General features: G+C 38.7%; 1 protein-coding gene and 1 long non-coding RNA gene across 2 annotated transcripts; one reads left to right on the top strand and one right to left on the bottom strand.

The window, feature by feature from the left end:
- Window positions 1-397: 397 nt before the first annotated feature.
- On the bottom strand, window positions 398-4,399 carry LOC119908707 (cytochrome P450 2K1-like). Its single transcript, XM_038726548.1, has 9 exons — window positions 4,066-4,399; window positions 3,793-3,955; window positions 3,529-3,678; window positions 3,254-3,414; window positions 2,941-3,120; window positions 2,324-2,456; window positions 2,038-2,222; window positions 910-1,051; window positions 398-829 (listed from the first exon to the last, which is right to left on the bottom strand). The coding sequence occupies exons 1-9, from the start codon at window positions 4,270-4,272 to the stop codon at window positions 642-644; spliced, it is 1,509 nt and encodes a 502-aa protein (XP_038582476.1). The 5' UTR covers window positions 4,273-4,399; the 3' UTR covers window positions 398-641.
- A 3,365-nt stretch (window positions 4,400-7,764) lies between these two features.
- LOC119908750 lies at window positions 7,765-8,545 on the top strand. The gene is made up of 2 exons (XR_005445333.1): window positions 7,765-7,903; window positions 8,201-8,545. It is a non-coding gene; the product is annotated as an uncharacterized LOC119908750 (long non-coding RNA).
- The last annotated feature ends 5,809 nt before the right edge of the window (window positions 8,546-14,354 follow it).

Here is a 14,354-nt window from a genome sequence, read left to right as displayed (position 1 = left end):
AGTTTGCAATTGATTCCATTTAAAAGGAGGCCTGCCCTGACAGCTAAGTATTATTTTCTCCATGTACCATAAACACAAGGTAATTGTGTTTTAGCAGGTTATGTAACAGTATTATCATCTGGAAAAAAAAATACAACACTGCAGCCAACTTAGAAATAATAAATATGCAACGTCCAGTTTGACTTTGAAAACAAAACCAGCACTTAACATTGTGAAGGGTTAATGTCGCAATTTGGTTAGGTTTAGGCACCAAAACTACTTTGTAAAGTTCAGGAAAAGATCATGATTTGGGTTAAAACAAGTATGTTAGTTACGTAAGTTAAAGGTTTAGTGTGTAATATTTAGGAGGATCTATTGACAGACATGCAATGTCAATGTATGACGAACTTACATAATGAAACGTTTTTTGTTGTGTTTTTATTACCTTAGAATGAGCCATGTCTATCTACATACACCGCGGGTCCTCTTACATGGACATTGCCATGTTTCTACAGCAACCCAAACGGACAAATATGGAACATGTTCACTGCTGTTGCACTGCATGGAATATTGCACTGTACAAATTACGTAATCTACTGTACTTTCTTGAATATATCTGAATTAAAGTCATAGTCAAAGCAGCATTTTCAAGCTACTACAGATCACATACAGGAAACAGCGCACAGTTTATGAGGTGAAGGGTTGAGGGTGAAGCCCACACGTGGAGTCAGATCCAGTTCATCCTCTGAAACTCCAGGTGCAGGAGAGAAGCGAAAGTGTTGCAGGAGGGTGGTGAAGAAGATGAAGAGCTCAATCCTGGCCAGACTTTCTCCAAGACAAATCCTGCGTCCTGAAAGAGACAACAAAGGAAGATGTTCATGTCCTCTGCATGTACATTAACGTCAAGAAGTGATGGCTAAATTGACCAACCTGCAGAAAAAGGCATGAAGGCATCTCGCTTGACAAACTTTCCATCTTTGTCCAGGAAGTGGGCAGGATAAAAGGTGTGTGGGCTCTCCCACTCACTCTCATCATACAGGACAGAAGTCAAGAGAGGATACACTGTGGTCCCCTGTAGAAAATATACAAATTGAAAAGCTGTTAATGTTCTAAGCAATAGTATACTTTTCTACTAAATACAAAGCTACACAATATTTCATGAAGCCCAGAAATTAGTTGCTAGATTCTGAGTTATTGTCCTGAGTTTGCAGACGGGTATGGAGGAAACGAACAAGACTAGAAATAGAAATTAGAACGCTAACAAATCAGTGACTGAAAAAACTGCATAATTAGGTCATTATTAAAAAGATTAAACGTATATAAACGTGCCAAAATTGTATGGATAATCTAGATTTATATTGACACCGAATGAAGGTAGTCAAGTTCAAGTGTGAAAAGAAATCAACATTTTAATATTTGCCTGTAAGTTCACTCCTTGTCATTGATTTAAAAATGTAATCTATTAAATCTATCAAATCTATACAGGACAGAGGTCAAGAGAGGAAACATTGTGGTCCCCTGTAGAAAATACACAAATTGAAAAGCTGTCAATGTGCTAAGCAACAGTATACTTTTCAAATGACAAAACAACCCAGAAATTAGTTGCTACTTTCTGAACTTGCAGATGTATATGGAGGACCAAACAGGACTAGAAATAGAAATTAGAATGCTAACAAATCTATGAATGAAAAAACTGTATAATTAAGTGTCATTATGAAAGATTAAAAATAAACGTGCCAAATTTATACCAATTTTCAATGCTGACACGGAATAAAAGTTATTAAGTTCAACTGTGAAAAGAAATCAACATTTTAATATGTGCCATTAAGTTCACTTATAAAAATATAATCAAATCCATACATCTATACAGAAAATAATGGCACATAATTTTCAAGAAATGTATTTAATATTATTTACTATAGCTTTTACTGTCCCCAAAGGTTAATATATTTATATTTGTCATATATTTGTCATTTTAGTAATTGATTTTTTTTCTATTTAATACATTCTTCCAAGTCAGGTTGGGTCCTCCATACCAGACGTTTCATTCAGTCTAACCTTCTTAATGAAGTGACCCTGGAAAGTGATGTCTTGGTTTGTTTTATGAGGAAGTGCCATGGGGACGATGTTGGCCAGTCTTTGTGTCTCATGGATGACAGCGTCAGTGAAGGGCAGGTTCTTCCTGTCCTTAACCTGCACCTGACGACTTCCTATTACCCTGTTCAGCTCCTCCTGGACCTGGTCTGGAAGATGAAAGGTTTTTGTTTTCATGAAGATTATTATCTTGTTGGTAAAGCACTTACTGTTGCTTCGACTGTTGTTGTGGGTCACTTGGGCTCCTTACCCTGTATTTTTGGATACTTGGCCATCAGCAGAAGTCCCCATCTCAGCGTAGTTGCTGTTGTATCAGTGCCGGCAGCAAACAGATTCATCGTAAGATTATTATTGTGGAAGTCACTGTTGGTAATACCAGATTCCTGCAGGTATATGAATCAGTGCAGTTATTCAAATGAATCGGATCCAAATGTTTCACGCTTTACACTACTTGGAAGGACTACTTGGAGAATCTCAGGATTTTTTGGTTTGGTGACGGTTCAGTGGGTTGCTTTTTCATTCATTGTCACTGGCCTGGGAGGAGTGTAAATGGACATGACAACTTGAGCCACCAGCACTCACTGGAGGTACTGGCTTCTCACCAGGCCCCCAGCAACAGAGCTGGACTTTTTATCATTTTAGGAGTTAAAGGTCAATATATAGGCCCAAAAAGGCCTTTCTTTCACCCATAGACAATGATTAAAAAGTCAAAAAGCTATAATGTTGGGTTTCTTAATTGGACGCTGTGCATCACACTCAAACGTGGGAATCAAATATGGGACTCAAATGTTAGTTCATACAGATGTTAGAATCTTAATAGCAATGAGCATAATAGCAATTTTGATAGGTGATAATACACTTTCAAACCTCCAGATTTTGCTTTCGGACCAGAAAGGCATCCACAAATCCTCTGCACATCTGTAGATTGAGGGTCTCTTTCAAACGACTGAACAGCTGTAAGTTCTGTTTAATACTGGTGCTAGTCAACTTATGGATTTCCTTCCTGTTAGAAACCCAGTTACAGATCCATGGGAACATGTTGTACACCTGTTAAAAATATAAATCAGTTTGTAAAATAATAAATAAATTTACTAATTTGTTCTTTTCATTTGCCACAGTTTATGTATTATGTATATTAAAACCCCAATGCTGAAAGTTTAATAAATATATGAAATGACACCTGTACTGATGGGGAGCCCGCAAGCTGAATGTTTCTGTTTGTTCGATCCACCAGGGACGTAAATTCTGGGTCATCATATTCAAATCTGCTGCCATAAACAATTGAGCAGATAATGTTAGAGACTGCATAGTTTATTGGTTGAGTTGTATCAAAAGCTTCTCCTGCAACAAGGGAAACAGAGAAAAGTATATAAATTATGAGGATTGATATTAAATATAAATATTTAAAGCCAGAAATGTTGTTTTTCACACAGCTGGTTATAAAAAGACATTTACCTTTAAATTTCTTAAACACTTCAATGAGATAGTCACATTCCTCAATGATTTTGTCCTTACAAGCCTTCTTGCCCATCCCAAAGTCTCTCAGGTTGGTCAAGGCAAAGCGCCTCATCTCTTTCCACGAATCACCATTGGACCATAAAACCCCTGAGACGAAGTAGTTCAACAAAATATGGTAACTAAGCAGCTGAAAATGGGTAAAGGCTGTAAACATGAAAAGGGTGATCATTTGGAAAGAGCTCAGTTTTTGTCTTTTCTTACCATTTCCTTTACTAGCATCATGCATAAGTTGTATTGGATCTCTGTCTCCAAACTCTTCAGCATGATTGACAAGTGCCTCCTTCACTGTCTTGTATCCAGCCAGGACCACGACTTTCTTGGGTCCCAGATAGACGGTGAACACTGACCCATATTTCTTGGAAAGCTAAGAACAGGAGCATAACAACATGGTATTTTCTTTTATAAGAAACACAAGGAGAAAGAAAACAAGGTAAAAACAACAAACTACCGAAAGAAAACTACTCTTATCATCACCTCCAGTAATGACTGGTAGGGTCTCTTGAGGTCCAGCTGCAGCAGATTCCCAAGCAGCGGAAGTGGTTTTGGTCCTGGAGGATCTTTCCCATCCTCCTGGGAGGTGAAGCTAGAGGATGAGATGAGGTAGACGAGCAGCAGGACCAACAGAGCCCCCAACAGGGAGAGAGAACTGGAGGACTGGAGAAAAACATCCAATATCCCCATGACGTTTACAGAAAATGCTGACAGTTTACAGATAAAATAAGTTTCCTGTCCTGCTGCTGTTAGCTTTGTGAGTATTTTTGGAAAGAGACGTCCCTTTTGTAGCTGACAGTGAGGCCAACAGCCTAGCCCAAGGGTAGGGCTGAAGTTTGGAAAAGTTCACCCACTAAAAGTAGTTGTTATCAGCACCATCAGAACAGAGTGTTTTGTTTGTAGTTTGAGTTCATCAAGACAGGCTGGCACTGTTGTTCTCTCATGTGCCATTTTGTAATGTTGAAATGTGATCAGAAAGGGAGAGTAATTAAGTCTGTATAGAGGTTGAAGGAATGAGGTCAAGTTTAACCAAGAGCAGTTAACTCAGACCCAGTCATGCATGTGTTATGTTGGTTTTGGATTTTTAGATTTTGTTCAATATGTTCTGACAGCTGTGGACAATTAAATTAATTATTAAACATCCAACCATCCATTGTCAACCGCTTATCCTGCTAACAGGGTCGCGGGAATTATGAAACATTTTAAATAAAATAAAGAAATCTGTATTTGCTGCTCCAGAATATAAAGATACATTATGTGAGATTTAATTTTTTTTGTGAATTGGGGCCCTTACAGTTTCAGAGTGTAATTCATTGCTGTCGTAATTAAGAACAGGTGTACATCTACATTTGATATGATTACATTACTTATGGTCAGAAACTAACAAGTCGACAACTTTGCTAACACAGCCAAACATCAAGCAAGTGCGACAGCACAAGACATAGCAATATTGCCTACTAGTCCAACAGAAAGAAGGCCAACTTGCCGTTTGTCTTGCAACCTTTTTATTTCACAAAGCTTTCGCCAACATCCAACATCCAGAAGCCTCTTACTTGGTCACTCTCTGTCTGCAACGTCCTCTTCTCCTCTGCCATAGAGGCTGCTGAGCTCGGTTATGTTGCCTGTTACATTATGTTGCTTGAAACATGGGTGACAAGCTAGCCAACAGTGCTAAACAGCACCGATGCAAGAGCACTACATTAATTTGGATGTTATTTGGAAGTTATTTCAGACAAGTCCAACAGCAAGAAGGCCAGCTCGGCATCTGTCTTGCATCCTTTCAGCTCTTTTAGCTCATGCCAACGAGTAAAAGCCAGGCCGATATTTACTCTTGTCTGGTCTCTATCTTCTGTTCCTCGCTTCCTCCAACAACATCTACTTGCGTGTTTTTGCAGCCTAGGCCATGATATCCATACTGAGAATACCAACCTAGCTTCTTCCAAAGAAATTGCATTGTAACACTATGTAGCATTGGAATACATCCTACTGAAACTGACCAGCTTTACAACCCATTGGCCCTCTGTTGTATTGCCTTAATCTATGCGGCTATTTTCAATCTAACCTCCAAACATGATATCCAATTGAACTCTCTGAATGTCGACTGTTGGACCTTCATATTTTCGGGGTCATTGTCTTGTGGTAAAATACATCTCTCTCAGTTGACTGCAGCAGGTTTCCAGCTGACTTTTTCACAATATTTTATCAAACTCATCATATTTCTATGGCATGTAATGTTGATAACATAACTGGTCTAACAGTCATGTCCAATATACCTTAGAGGAAAGAGACACTGAAAACTGGAGCAGTGAACTATAACCTGGTAAGCAGCATTCTGGATCCATTGAATGACTCTGTGGAAAGCAGATCTGGCAACTCTTTACACATGTGGAACAAAGGTTAAACCGGAATGAATCAAGTTACGTAGATAAAAAAAAGTGCCATTGTTCATTGATTAGCCTTTTCACGCTTGAAGTGTCTCAGTCTGATTCTTGATTCTAGGGCTTTGCATGTTCTCCCTTTGCCTATAGGCTCCTGAGGATGCTGCACTGTCCTCAACATCTATGGGCTGATTTTTGTGTCAGTACAAACTGAATTTGAATCATTTAGAACTGAATTTGAATTGCTCAACTTGAATAACTGCATTAAAAAACTGAATTTGGATTGCTCACCTTGAATTTGAATTTATTATTTTCAAACTGAATTCCAATAAACTTGAAACTGAATGTGATATTATGAATCTAAACTGAAATTATTTGAGCCTCACAAAAAATTCAAGTCTTTGTGCTTTCACTTTCAGTTGTCTCAATTCAAATTCAGTTCTCTAAATTCAATTTCAAACCACAAAATTCAGTTTTAAGGTCACAGGCAGGTCAAGGTCCTTGAAGAAGAACAATCAAGTGCAGATGCACAGAGCACTATTTCGGCCAATCAGCACGTTGGTTTTTGACCACTTCCTGTATTCCACACCGGCAGCCTGTTGCCCCGTCTGTGTGTAAGTCGCGGAGCCGCGGAGATAACGTTAGCTTTGCAGTAGAATACCACTAAAGCAACTTACCACACCTACTGCTTCTCCAGACTGTCTCTCAGTATGAAATAATGTTACTCCAACACGGCTCAGTGTGTGGGACAGACACTAGCCACTTTAGCCACGCAGCATGATAGCGGCAAGTTCACCCAGCTAACATACTGTATAACAGTAAAACTGCATATAAAGTCCACAACTTACATGTTCCAAGTTTGAAGTCGGCTTCAACCCATCCCTGGCCTTCAGTCCCGAAGTGAATCCTGGTTTGTTAACTTTATGTCACTTGTCCTCTTTGTGAAATGGTTAATAACTTCAGTAACTTACAGAGGAGGTGCTGAGCAGCCTGTTACAGCAGCTGTGTGTTCAAACTTAGCCTAGTTATTAGCCAAAGTAGTAGTTACCCAACCTCTAGTGTGGGCTTTAGGAGATAACTTACACACAGCCGGGGCAACAGGCTGCCCGTGTATGGGATTAATATCCTGCCATGATTCAAAACTGAAAATAAAGTTTTGAAAGGTTGAAACTAAGTGTTTGAAAACTAAAAATCTTAAAAAAAAGTCTTGCAAGATTGAAAACTAAGATGTGCAAGCTTGCAAAATGTAAAAAAAATAATAATATCTCTGCAAACATTATGTTGTTTTTGAGTTCTCCTTCTTCAGAACAATTTTTCAGAGTTTCAAATTTGTCAGTGTTCTCCCACTGTATTAGTTTGTTTTCCAGGTTTGAAACCTTGTAAATGGTGATCTGAAAACTAGTGTGCAAATGAAGTGAAAAAAGTTTTGAAACTCTGAAAACTGAGGTGCAAAAGTGCGAAACTTTATTACATTACATTACATTTGCACTCCTATTGCAAACAATTTTTGAGAGCTGAGTTTACAACACCCACTTTGCGGAGATACATCTACACAGTTGCGAGTTTGCGACTCACGTTATTTGTGGCAGCGTTGTCACGCAGCTCTGCTCTGAAACTCTGAAACTCAGACTGAGCGAAAATGAAGCTTTGCAACCTCGCAACTTAAAAAAAGGTCTGCAGGCAGGGCCTTCTGCTCTTGATCAATGCTTGGCTGTCTGCTGAAGTACAGTCCAATCACAAGTTATATTTACTGGATAGAGGGATTGACAGACTGCTCCGCCAATGACAGACGTGCACAGGATATGTGTTCAGGAAGCACGGCTTCCAAGCGGTGCATGGATGTGGAGAGGAAATCTGCAACGGGTAGTAGCTCAGGGCGGTTTGTTCATCAGCGCGATGTCACCCGTGGTGTTGTGTCGGGACATGCAGTAACTGAACCAGCGGTGAGTAAGAAATAGTATAAATAACATGTAATTTGTTAAGCTATGAGGAGAGGAAAAGTCCGCTAGCCACTAGGCTAATTTATGCTGTGTTAAATGCAGGCCTAACTTACAGTAAACTATCAATGGAGACTCTACCAGACAAATCTCGGCAGTTATTAATCCAAAATGTATGCTTTTGTTAACTGTGATTATTCTATTAAACCATGTTTTATGTGTGGTAGTTGAGTAATTTAAAGTTGACTTTACTGTAATTAACCAGTAACAACCAGTTTTTGTTTTTTCTTTTATGGCCTAAAGCACTGAAGACAATTAGGCAGCATGCTGTGGTCATCACTCACAGGAGGACGAAAAGAAGAAGACATATATATTTGTGGACAGCTTCATCCTGGAGTTCATTGTTATTGTCTACAATGAATGAACAATGATCATTAACAGATGGGTAGCCATTCATCAGTTCACCCTCAAAGACACCTTTGGATGTAAAGACAACTACTTTAGCATTTATTGAAAACTAAACTGACTCACAATAATCTGATTCAGCTGTCAAATGTTTTTAGGTGCAGCAAATCCAAACTAAAGAACCATGGCACTGGGGCTGAAAATGTGCAATGAATAAAACTATTCACATTTCAACAAATACAACCATTTGATTCTGTTCTCTCCTTTTGGTTTGCAATATGCAAGTATTAAACTTAAAAGGCTGGGTACCTACAAGCCTAGGTGTCATTTACACTCGGGATGCTGGTGACACACATTCACACACCAGTTTTGAGATCACCATTTACAAGGTTTCAAACCTGGAAAACAAACTAATACAGTGGGAGAACACTGACAAATTTGAAACTCTGAAAAATTGTTCTGAAGAAGGAAAACTCAAAAACAACATAATGTTTAGAGACTTGAGATTTATTTATTTTTTTTACATTTTGCAAGCTTGCACATCTTAATTTAAGTAAGATTTTGAGTTTTCAAACCCTTAGTTTCAACCTTTCAGAACTTTATTTTCAATTTTGAATAATGGCAGGAAATAGCGCTCTGTGCATCTGCACTCGACTGCTCTTCCTCAAGGACCTTGACCTGCCTGTGACCTTAAAACTGAATTTTGTGGTTTGAAATTGAATTTAGAGAACTGAATTTGAATTGAGACAACTGAAAGTGAAAGCACACAAAGGCTTTAATTTTTTGTGAGGCTCAAATAGTTTCAGTTTAGATTCATAATATCACATTCAGTTTTAAGTGTATTGGAATTCAGTTTCAAACTAATAAATTCAAATTCAAGTTTAGCAATTCAAATTCAGTTTTTTAATGCAGTTATTCAAGTTGAGCAAGAAAAACATCCAATATCCCCATGACGTTTACAGAAAATGCTGACAGTTTACTAATAAAATAAGTTTCCCGTCCTGCTGCCATTAGCTCTGTGAGTATTTTGGGAAAGAGACGTCCCTTTTGTAGCTGACAGTGAGGCCAACAGCCTAGCCCAAGGGTAGCGTTGAAGTTTGGAAAAGTTCACCCACTAAAAGTAGTTGTTATCAGCACCATCAGAACAGAGTGTTTTGTTTGTAGTTTGAGTTCATCAAGACAGGCTGGCACTGTTGTTCTCTCATGTGCCATTTCGTAATGTTGAAATGTGATCAGAAAGGGAGAGTAATTAAGCCTGTATAGAGGTTGAAGGAATGAGGTCAAGTTTAAACAGCCCCTGGTCATCAAGGACAAAACTGTGGAGAGGGTGGAAAGTTTTAGGTTTGTTGGGACCACCATATCCTCCAGTCTTAAATGGGACACCAATGTCAGTCAGATTGTTAAAAAGCTCACCAGCGACTCTTCTTTTTAAGACAACTTAGGAAATTTAAAGTGTCCCAGGCAGGTATGCTCCACTTTTACAGAGCAGTGATAGAGAGTATAATTACTTTCTCCATCACTGTAAGGTGTGGTAACTGCTCAGCAGATGATAAATCTGCACTGAATAGGGTAGTTAGGACAGCGTCAAAAATAATTGGGCTGGACCTCCCTAAGATCTGTGACTTCTACAACACCCGTTTACTTAAAACTGGACTGAAAATACTTAAAGATTCTTTGCACCCTGCTAATTCTCTTTTTACCCTTCTACCATCAGGCAGAAGGGTAAGAAGCATCAGATCTAGAACCACCCGTTTTTCAAATAGCACTGTGAGGTCCCTCAATTCACACCAACAATCCTTATCTGCTCTGCCTATACAACTACGTCCTTCTCCTCAGTGTCACTAAATGTATTAGCACTTTGTCTGATTTTTGATTATCTGTTATATTTACTCATTAGTATTGTTTTGTTTTTATGCTATTTGTTATGTATGATGATGTGTTGTTATTTTTGTCCAATATTGTCTTGTACTGTCCTGAATGAGCCAAATCACTAAAATGAATTCCAGGCGACTTGCGTCGTTTTGGCAAATACAGACTTGAACTTGAGCTTGAACTTGAACCAAGAGCAGTTAACTCAGACTCAGATATGCATGTGTTATGTTGGTTTTGGATTTTTAGATTTTGTTCAATATGTTCTGACAGCTGTGGACAATTAAATTAATTATTAAACATCCATCCATCCATCCATCCATTGTCAACTGCTTATCCTGCTAACAGGGTCGCGGGAATTATGAAACATTTTAAATAAAATAAAGAAATCTGTATTTGCTGCTCCAGAATATAAAGATACATTATGTAAGATTTAATTTTTTTTGTGAATTGGGGAGTGTAATTTATCACTGTCGTAATTAAGAACACTTGTACATCTACATTTGATATGATTACATTACTTATGATCGGAAACTAACAAGTCGACAACTTTGCTAACACAGCCAAACATCAAGCAAGTGCGACAGCACAAGACATAGCAATATTGCCTACTAGTCCAACAGAAAGAAGGCCAACTTGCCGTTTGTCTTGCAACCTTTTTATTTCACAAAGCTTTCGCCAACATCCAGAAGCCTCTTACTTGGTCACTCTCTGTCTGCAACGTCCTCTTCTCCTCTGCCATAGAGGCTGCTGAGCTCGGTTATGTTGCCTGTTACATTATGTTGCTTGAAACATGGGTGACAAGCTAGCCAACAGTGCTAAACAGCACCGATGCAAGAGCACTACATTAATTTGGATGTTATTTGGAAGTTATTTCAGACAAGTCCAACAGCAAGAAGGCCAGCTCGGCATCTGTCTTGCATCCTTTCAGCTCTTTTAGCTCATGCCAACGAGTAAAAGCCAGGCCGATATTTACTCTTGTCTGGTCTCTATCTTTTTCTGTTCCTCGCTTCCTCCAACAACATCTACTTACAAGTTTTTGCAGCCTAGGCCATGATATCCATACTGAGTATACCAACCTAGCTTCTTCCAAAGAAATTGCATTGTAACACTATGTAGCATTGGAATACATCCTATTACAAAAGAAAGAAAGAAATCCTATTGAGATACAATTTCTACATAATATAGCTTTAAGTTTTTTAAAGTCACATGTTTGCCTTTGATTTTGAAGCTATTATTTTGAAGTACTACATAATGTAGCTTTAACTATAGTCATATAAGTCACATGTTTGCCTTTGTAACTTGATGTAACTGAGCTCAGCCAGACAATACTGAAACTGACCAGCTTTACAACCCATTGGCCCTCTGTTGTATTGCCTTAATCTATGCGGCTATTTTCAATCTAACCTCCAAACATGATATCCAATTGAACTCTCTGAATGTCAACTGTTGGACCTTCATATTTTCGGGGTCATTGTCTTGTGGTAAAATACATCTCTCTCAGTTGACTGCAGCAGGTTTCCAGCTGACTTTTTCACAATATTTTATCAAACTCATCATATTTCTATGGCATGTAATGTTGATAACATAACTGGTCTAACAGTCATGTCCAATATATACCTTAGAGGAAAGAGACACTGAAAACTGGAGCAGTGAACTATAACCTGGTAAGCAGCATTCTGGATCCATTGAATGACTCTGTGGAAAGCAGATCTGGCAACTCTTTACACATGTGGAACAAAGGTTAAACCGGAATGAATCAAGTTACGTAGATAAAAAAAAGTGCTATTGTTCATTGATTAGCCTTTTCACCTTGAAGTGTCTCAGTCTGATTCTTGATTCTAGGGCTTTGCATGTTCTCCCTTTGCCTATAGGCTCCTGAGGATGCTGCACTGTCCTCAACATCTATGGGCTGATTTTTGTGTCAGTACAAACTGAATTTGAATCATTTAGAACTGAATTTGAATTGCTCAACTTGAATAACTGCATTAAAAAACTGAATTTGGATTGCTCACCTTGAATTTGAATTTATTATTTTCAAACTGAATTCCAATAAACTTGAAACTGAATGTGATATTATGAATCTAAACTGAAATTATTTGAGCCTCACAAAAAATTCAAGTCTTTGTGCTTTCACTTTCAGTTGTCTCAATTCAAATTCAGTTCTCTAAATTCAATTTCAAACCACAAAATTCAGTTTTAAGGTCACAGGCAGGTCAAGGTCCTTGAAGAAGAACAATCAAGTGCAGATGCACAGAGCACTATTTCGGCCAATCAGCACGTTGGTTTTTGACCACTTCCTGTATTCCACACCGGCAGCCTGTTGCCCCGTCTGTGTGTAAGTCGCGGAGCCGCGGAGATAACGTTAGCTTTGCAGTAGAATACCACTAAAGCAACTTACCACACCTACTGCTTCTCCAGACTGTCTCTCAGTATGAAATAATGTTACTCCAACACGGCTCAGTGTGTGGGACAGACACTAGCCACTTTAGCCACGCAGCATGATAGCGGCAAGTTCACCCAGCTAACATACTGTATAACAGTAAAACTGCATATAAAGTCCACAACTTACATGTTCCAAGTTTGAAGTCGGCTTCAACCCATCCCTGGCCTTCAGTCCCGAAGTGAATCCTGGTTTGTTAACTTTATGTCACTTGTCCTCTTTGTGAAATGGTTAGTAACTTCAGTAACTTACAGAGGAGGTGCTGAGCAGCCTGTTACAGCAGCTGTGTGTTCAAACTTAGCCTAGTTATTAGCCAAAGTAGTAGTTACCCAACCTCTAGTGTGGGCTTTAGGAGATAACTTACACACAGCCGGGGCAACAGGCTGCCCGTGTATGGGATTAATATCCTGCCATGATTCAAAACTGAAAATAAAGTTTTGAAAGGTTGAAACTAAGTGTTTGAAAACTAAAAATCTTAAAAAAAAGTCTTGCAAGATTGAAAACTAAGATGTGCAAGCTTGCAAAATGTAAAAAAAATAATAATATCTCTGCAAACATTATGTTGTTTTTGAGTTCTCCTTCTTCAGAACAATTTTTCAGAGTTTCAAATTTGTCAGTGTTCTCCCACTGTATTAGTTTGTTTTCCAGGTTTGAAACCTTGTAAATGGTGATCTGAAAACTAGTGTGCAAATGAAGTGAAAAAAAGTTTTGAAACTCTGAAAATTGAGGTGCAAAAGTGCGAAACTTTATTACATTACATTACATTTGCACTCCTATTGCAAACAATTTTTGAGAGCTGAGTTTACAACACCCACTTTGCGGAGATACATCTACACAGTTGCGAGTTTGCGACTCACGTTATTTGTGGCAGCGTTGTCACGCAGCTCTGCTCTGAAACTCTGAAACTCAGACTGAGCGAAAATGAAGCTTTGCAACCTCGCAACTTAAAAAAAGGTCTGCAGGCAGGGCCTTCTGCTCTTGATCAATGCTTGGCTGTCTGCTGAAGTACAGTCCAATCACAAGTTATATTTACTGGATAGAGGGATTGACAGACTGCTCCGCCAATGACAGACGTGCACAGGATATGTGTTCAGGAAGCACGGCTTCCAAGCGGTGCATGGATGTGGAGAGGAAATCTGCAACGGGTAGTAGCTCAGGGCGGTTTGTTCATCAGCGCGATGTCACCCGTGGTGTTGTGTCGGGACATGCAGTAACTGAACCAGCGGTGAGTAAGAAATAGTATAAATAACATGTAATTTGTTAAGCTATGAGGAGAGGAAAAGTCCGCTAGCCACTAGGCTAATTTATGCTGTGTTAAATGCAGGCCTAACTTACAGTAAACTATCAATGGAGACTCTACCAGACAAATCTCGGCAGTTATTAATCCAAAATGTATGCTTTTGTTAACTGTGATTATTCTATTAAACCATGTTTTATGTGTGGTAGTTGAGTAATTTAAAGTTGACTTTACTGTAATTAACCAGTAACAACCAGTTTTTGTTTTTTCTTTTATGGCCTAAAGCACTGAAGACAATTAGGCAGCATGCTGTGGTCATCACTCACAGGAGGACGAAAAGAAGAAGACATATATATTTGTGGACAGCTTCATCCGGAGTTCATTGTTATTGTCTACAATGAATGAACAATGATCATTAACAGATGGGTAGCCATTCATCAGTTCACCCTCAAAGACACCTTTGGATGTAAAGACAACTACTTTAGCATTTATTGAAAACTAAA

The sequence above is a fragment of the Micropterus salmoides genome, unplaced genomic scaffold (genome assembly GCF_014851395.1).
Source record: "Micropterus salmoides isolate LMB-PRFRI ecotype aquatic unplaced genomic scaffold, ASM1485139v1 Ms_hic_scaffold_18, whole genome shotgun sequence".
Classification (NCBI taxonomy): domain Eukaryota; kingdom Metazoa; phylum Chordata; class Actinopteri; order Centrarchiformes; family Centrarchidae; genus Micropterus; species Micropterus salmoides.
The sequence above is the reverse complement of the archived record's forward strand: the minus strand, read 5'-3'. Positions and strand labels throughout refer to the sequence as shown.

Coding starts and splice junctions, on each gene's coding strand:
- LOC119908707 (XM_038726548.1), bottom strand. CDS start 4,272: ATGGGGATATTGGATGTTTTTCTCCAGTCCTCCAGTTCTCTCTCCCTG. Junction 3,415..3,528: donor AGTGTTTAAGAAATTTAAAG/GTAAATGTCTTT, acceptor CCCTTGTTGCAG/GAGAAGCTTTTGATACAACT. Junction 3,121..3,253: donor CGGGCTCCCCATCAGTACAG/GTGTCATTTCAT, acceptor TATTTTTAACAG/GTGTACAACATGTTCCCATG.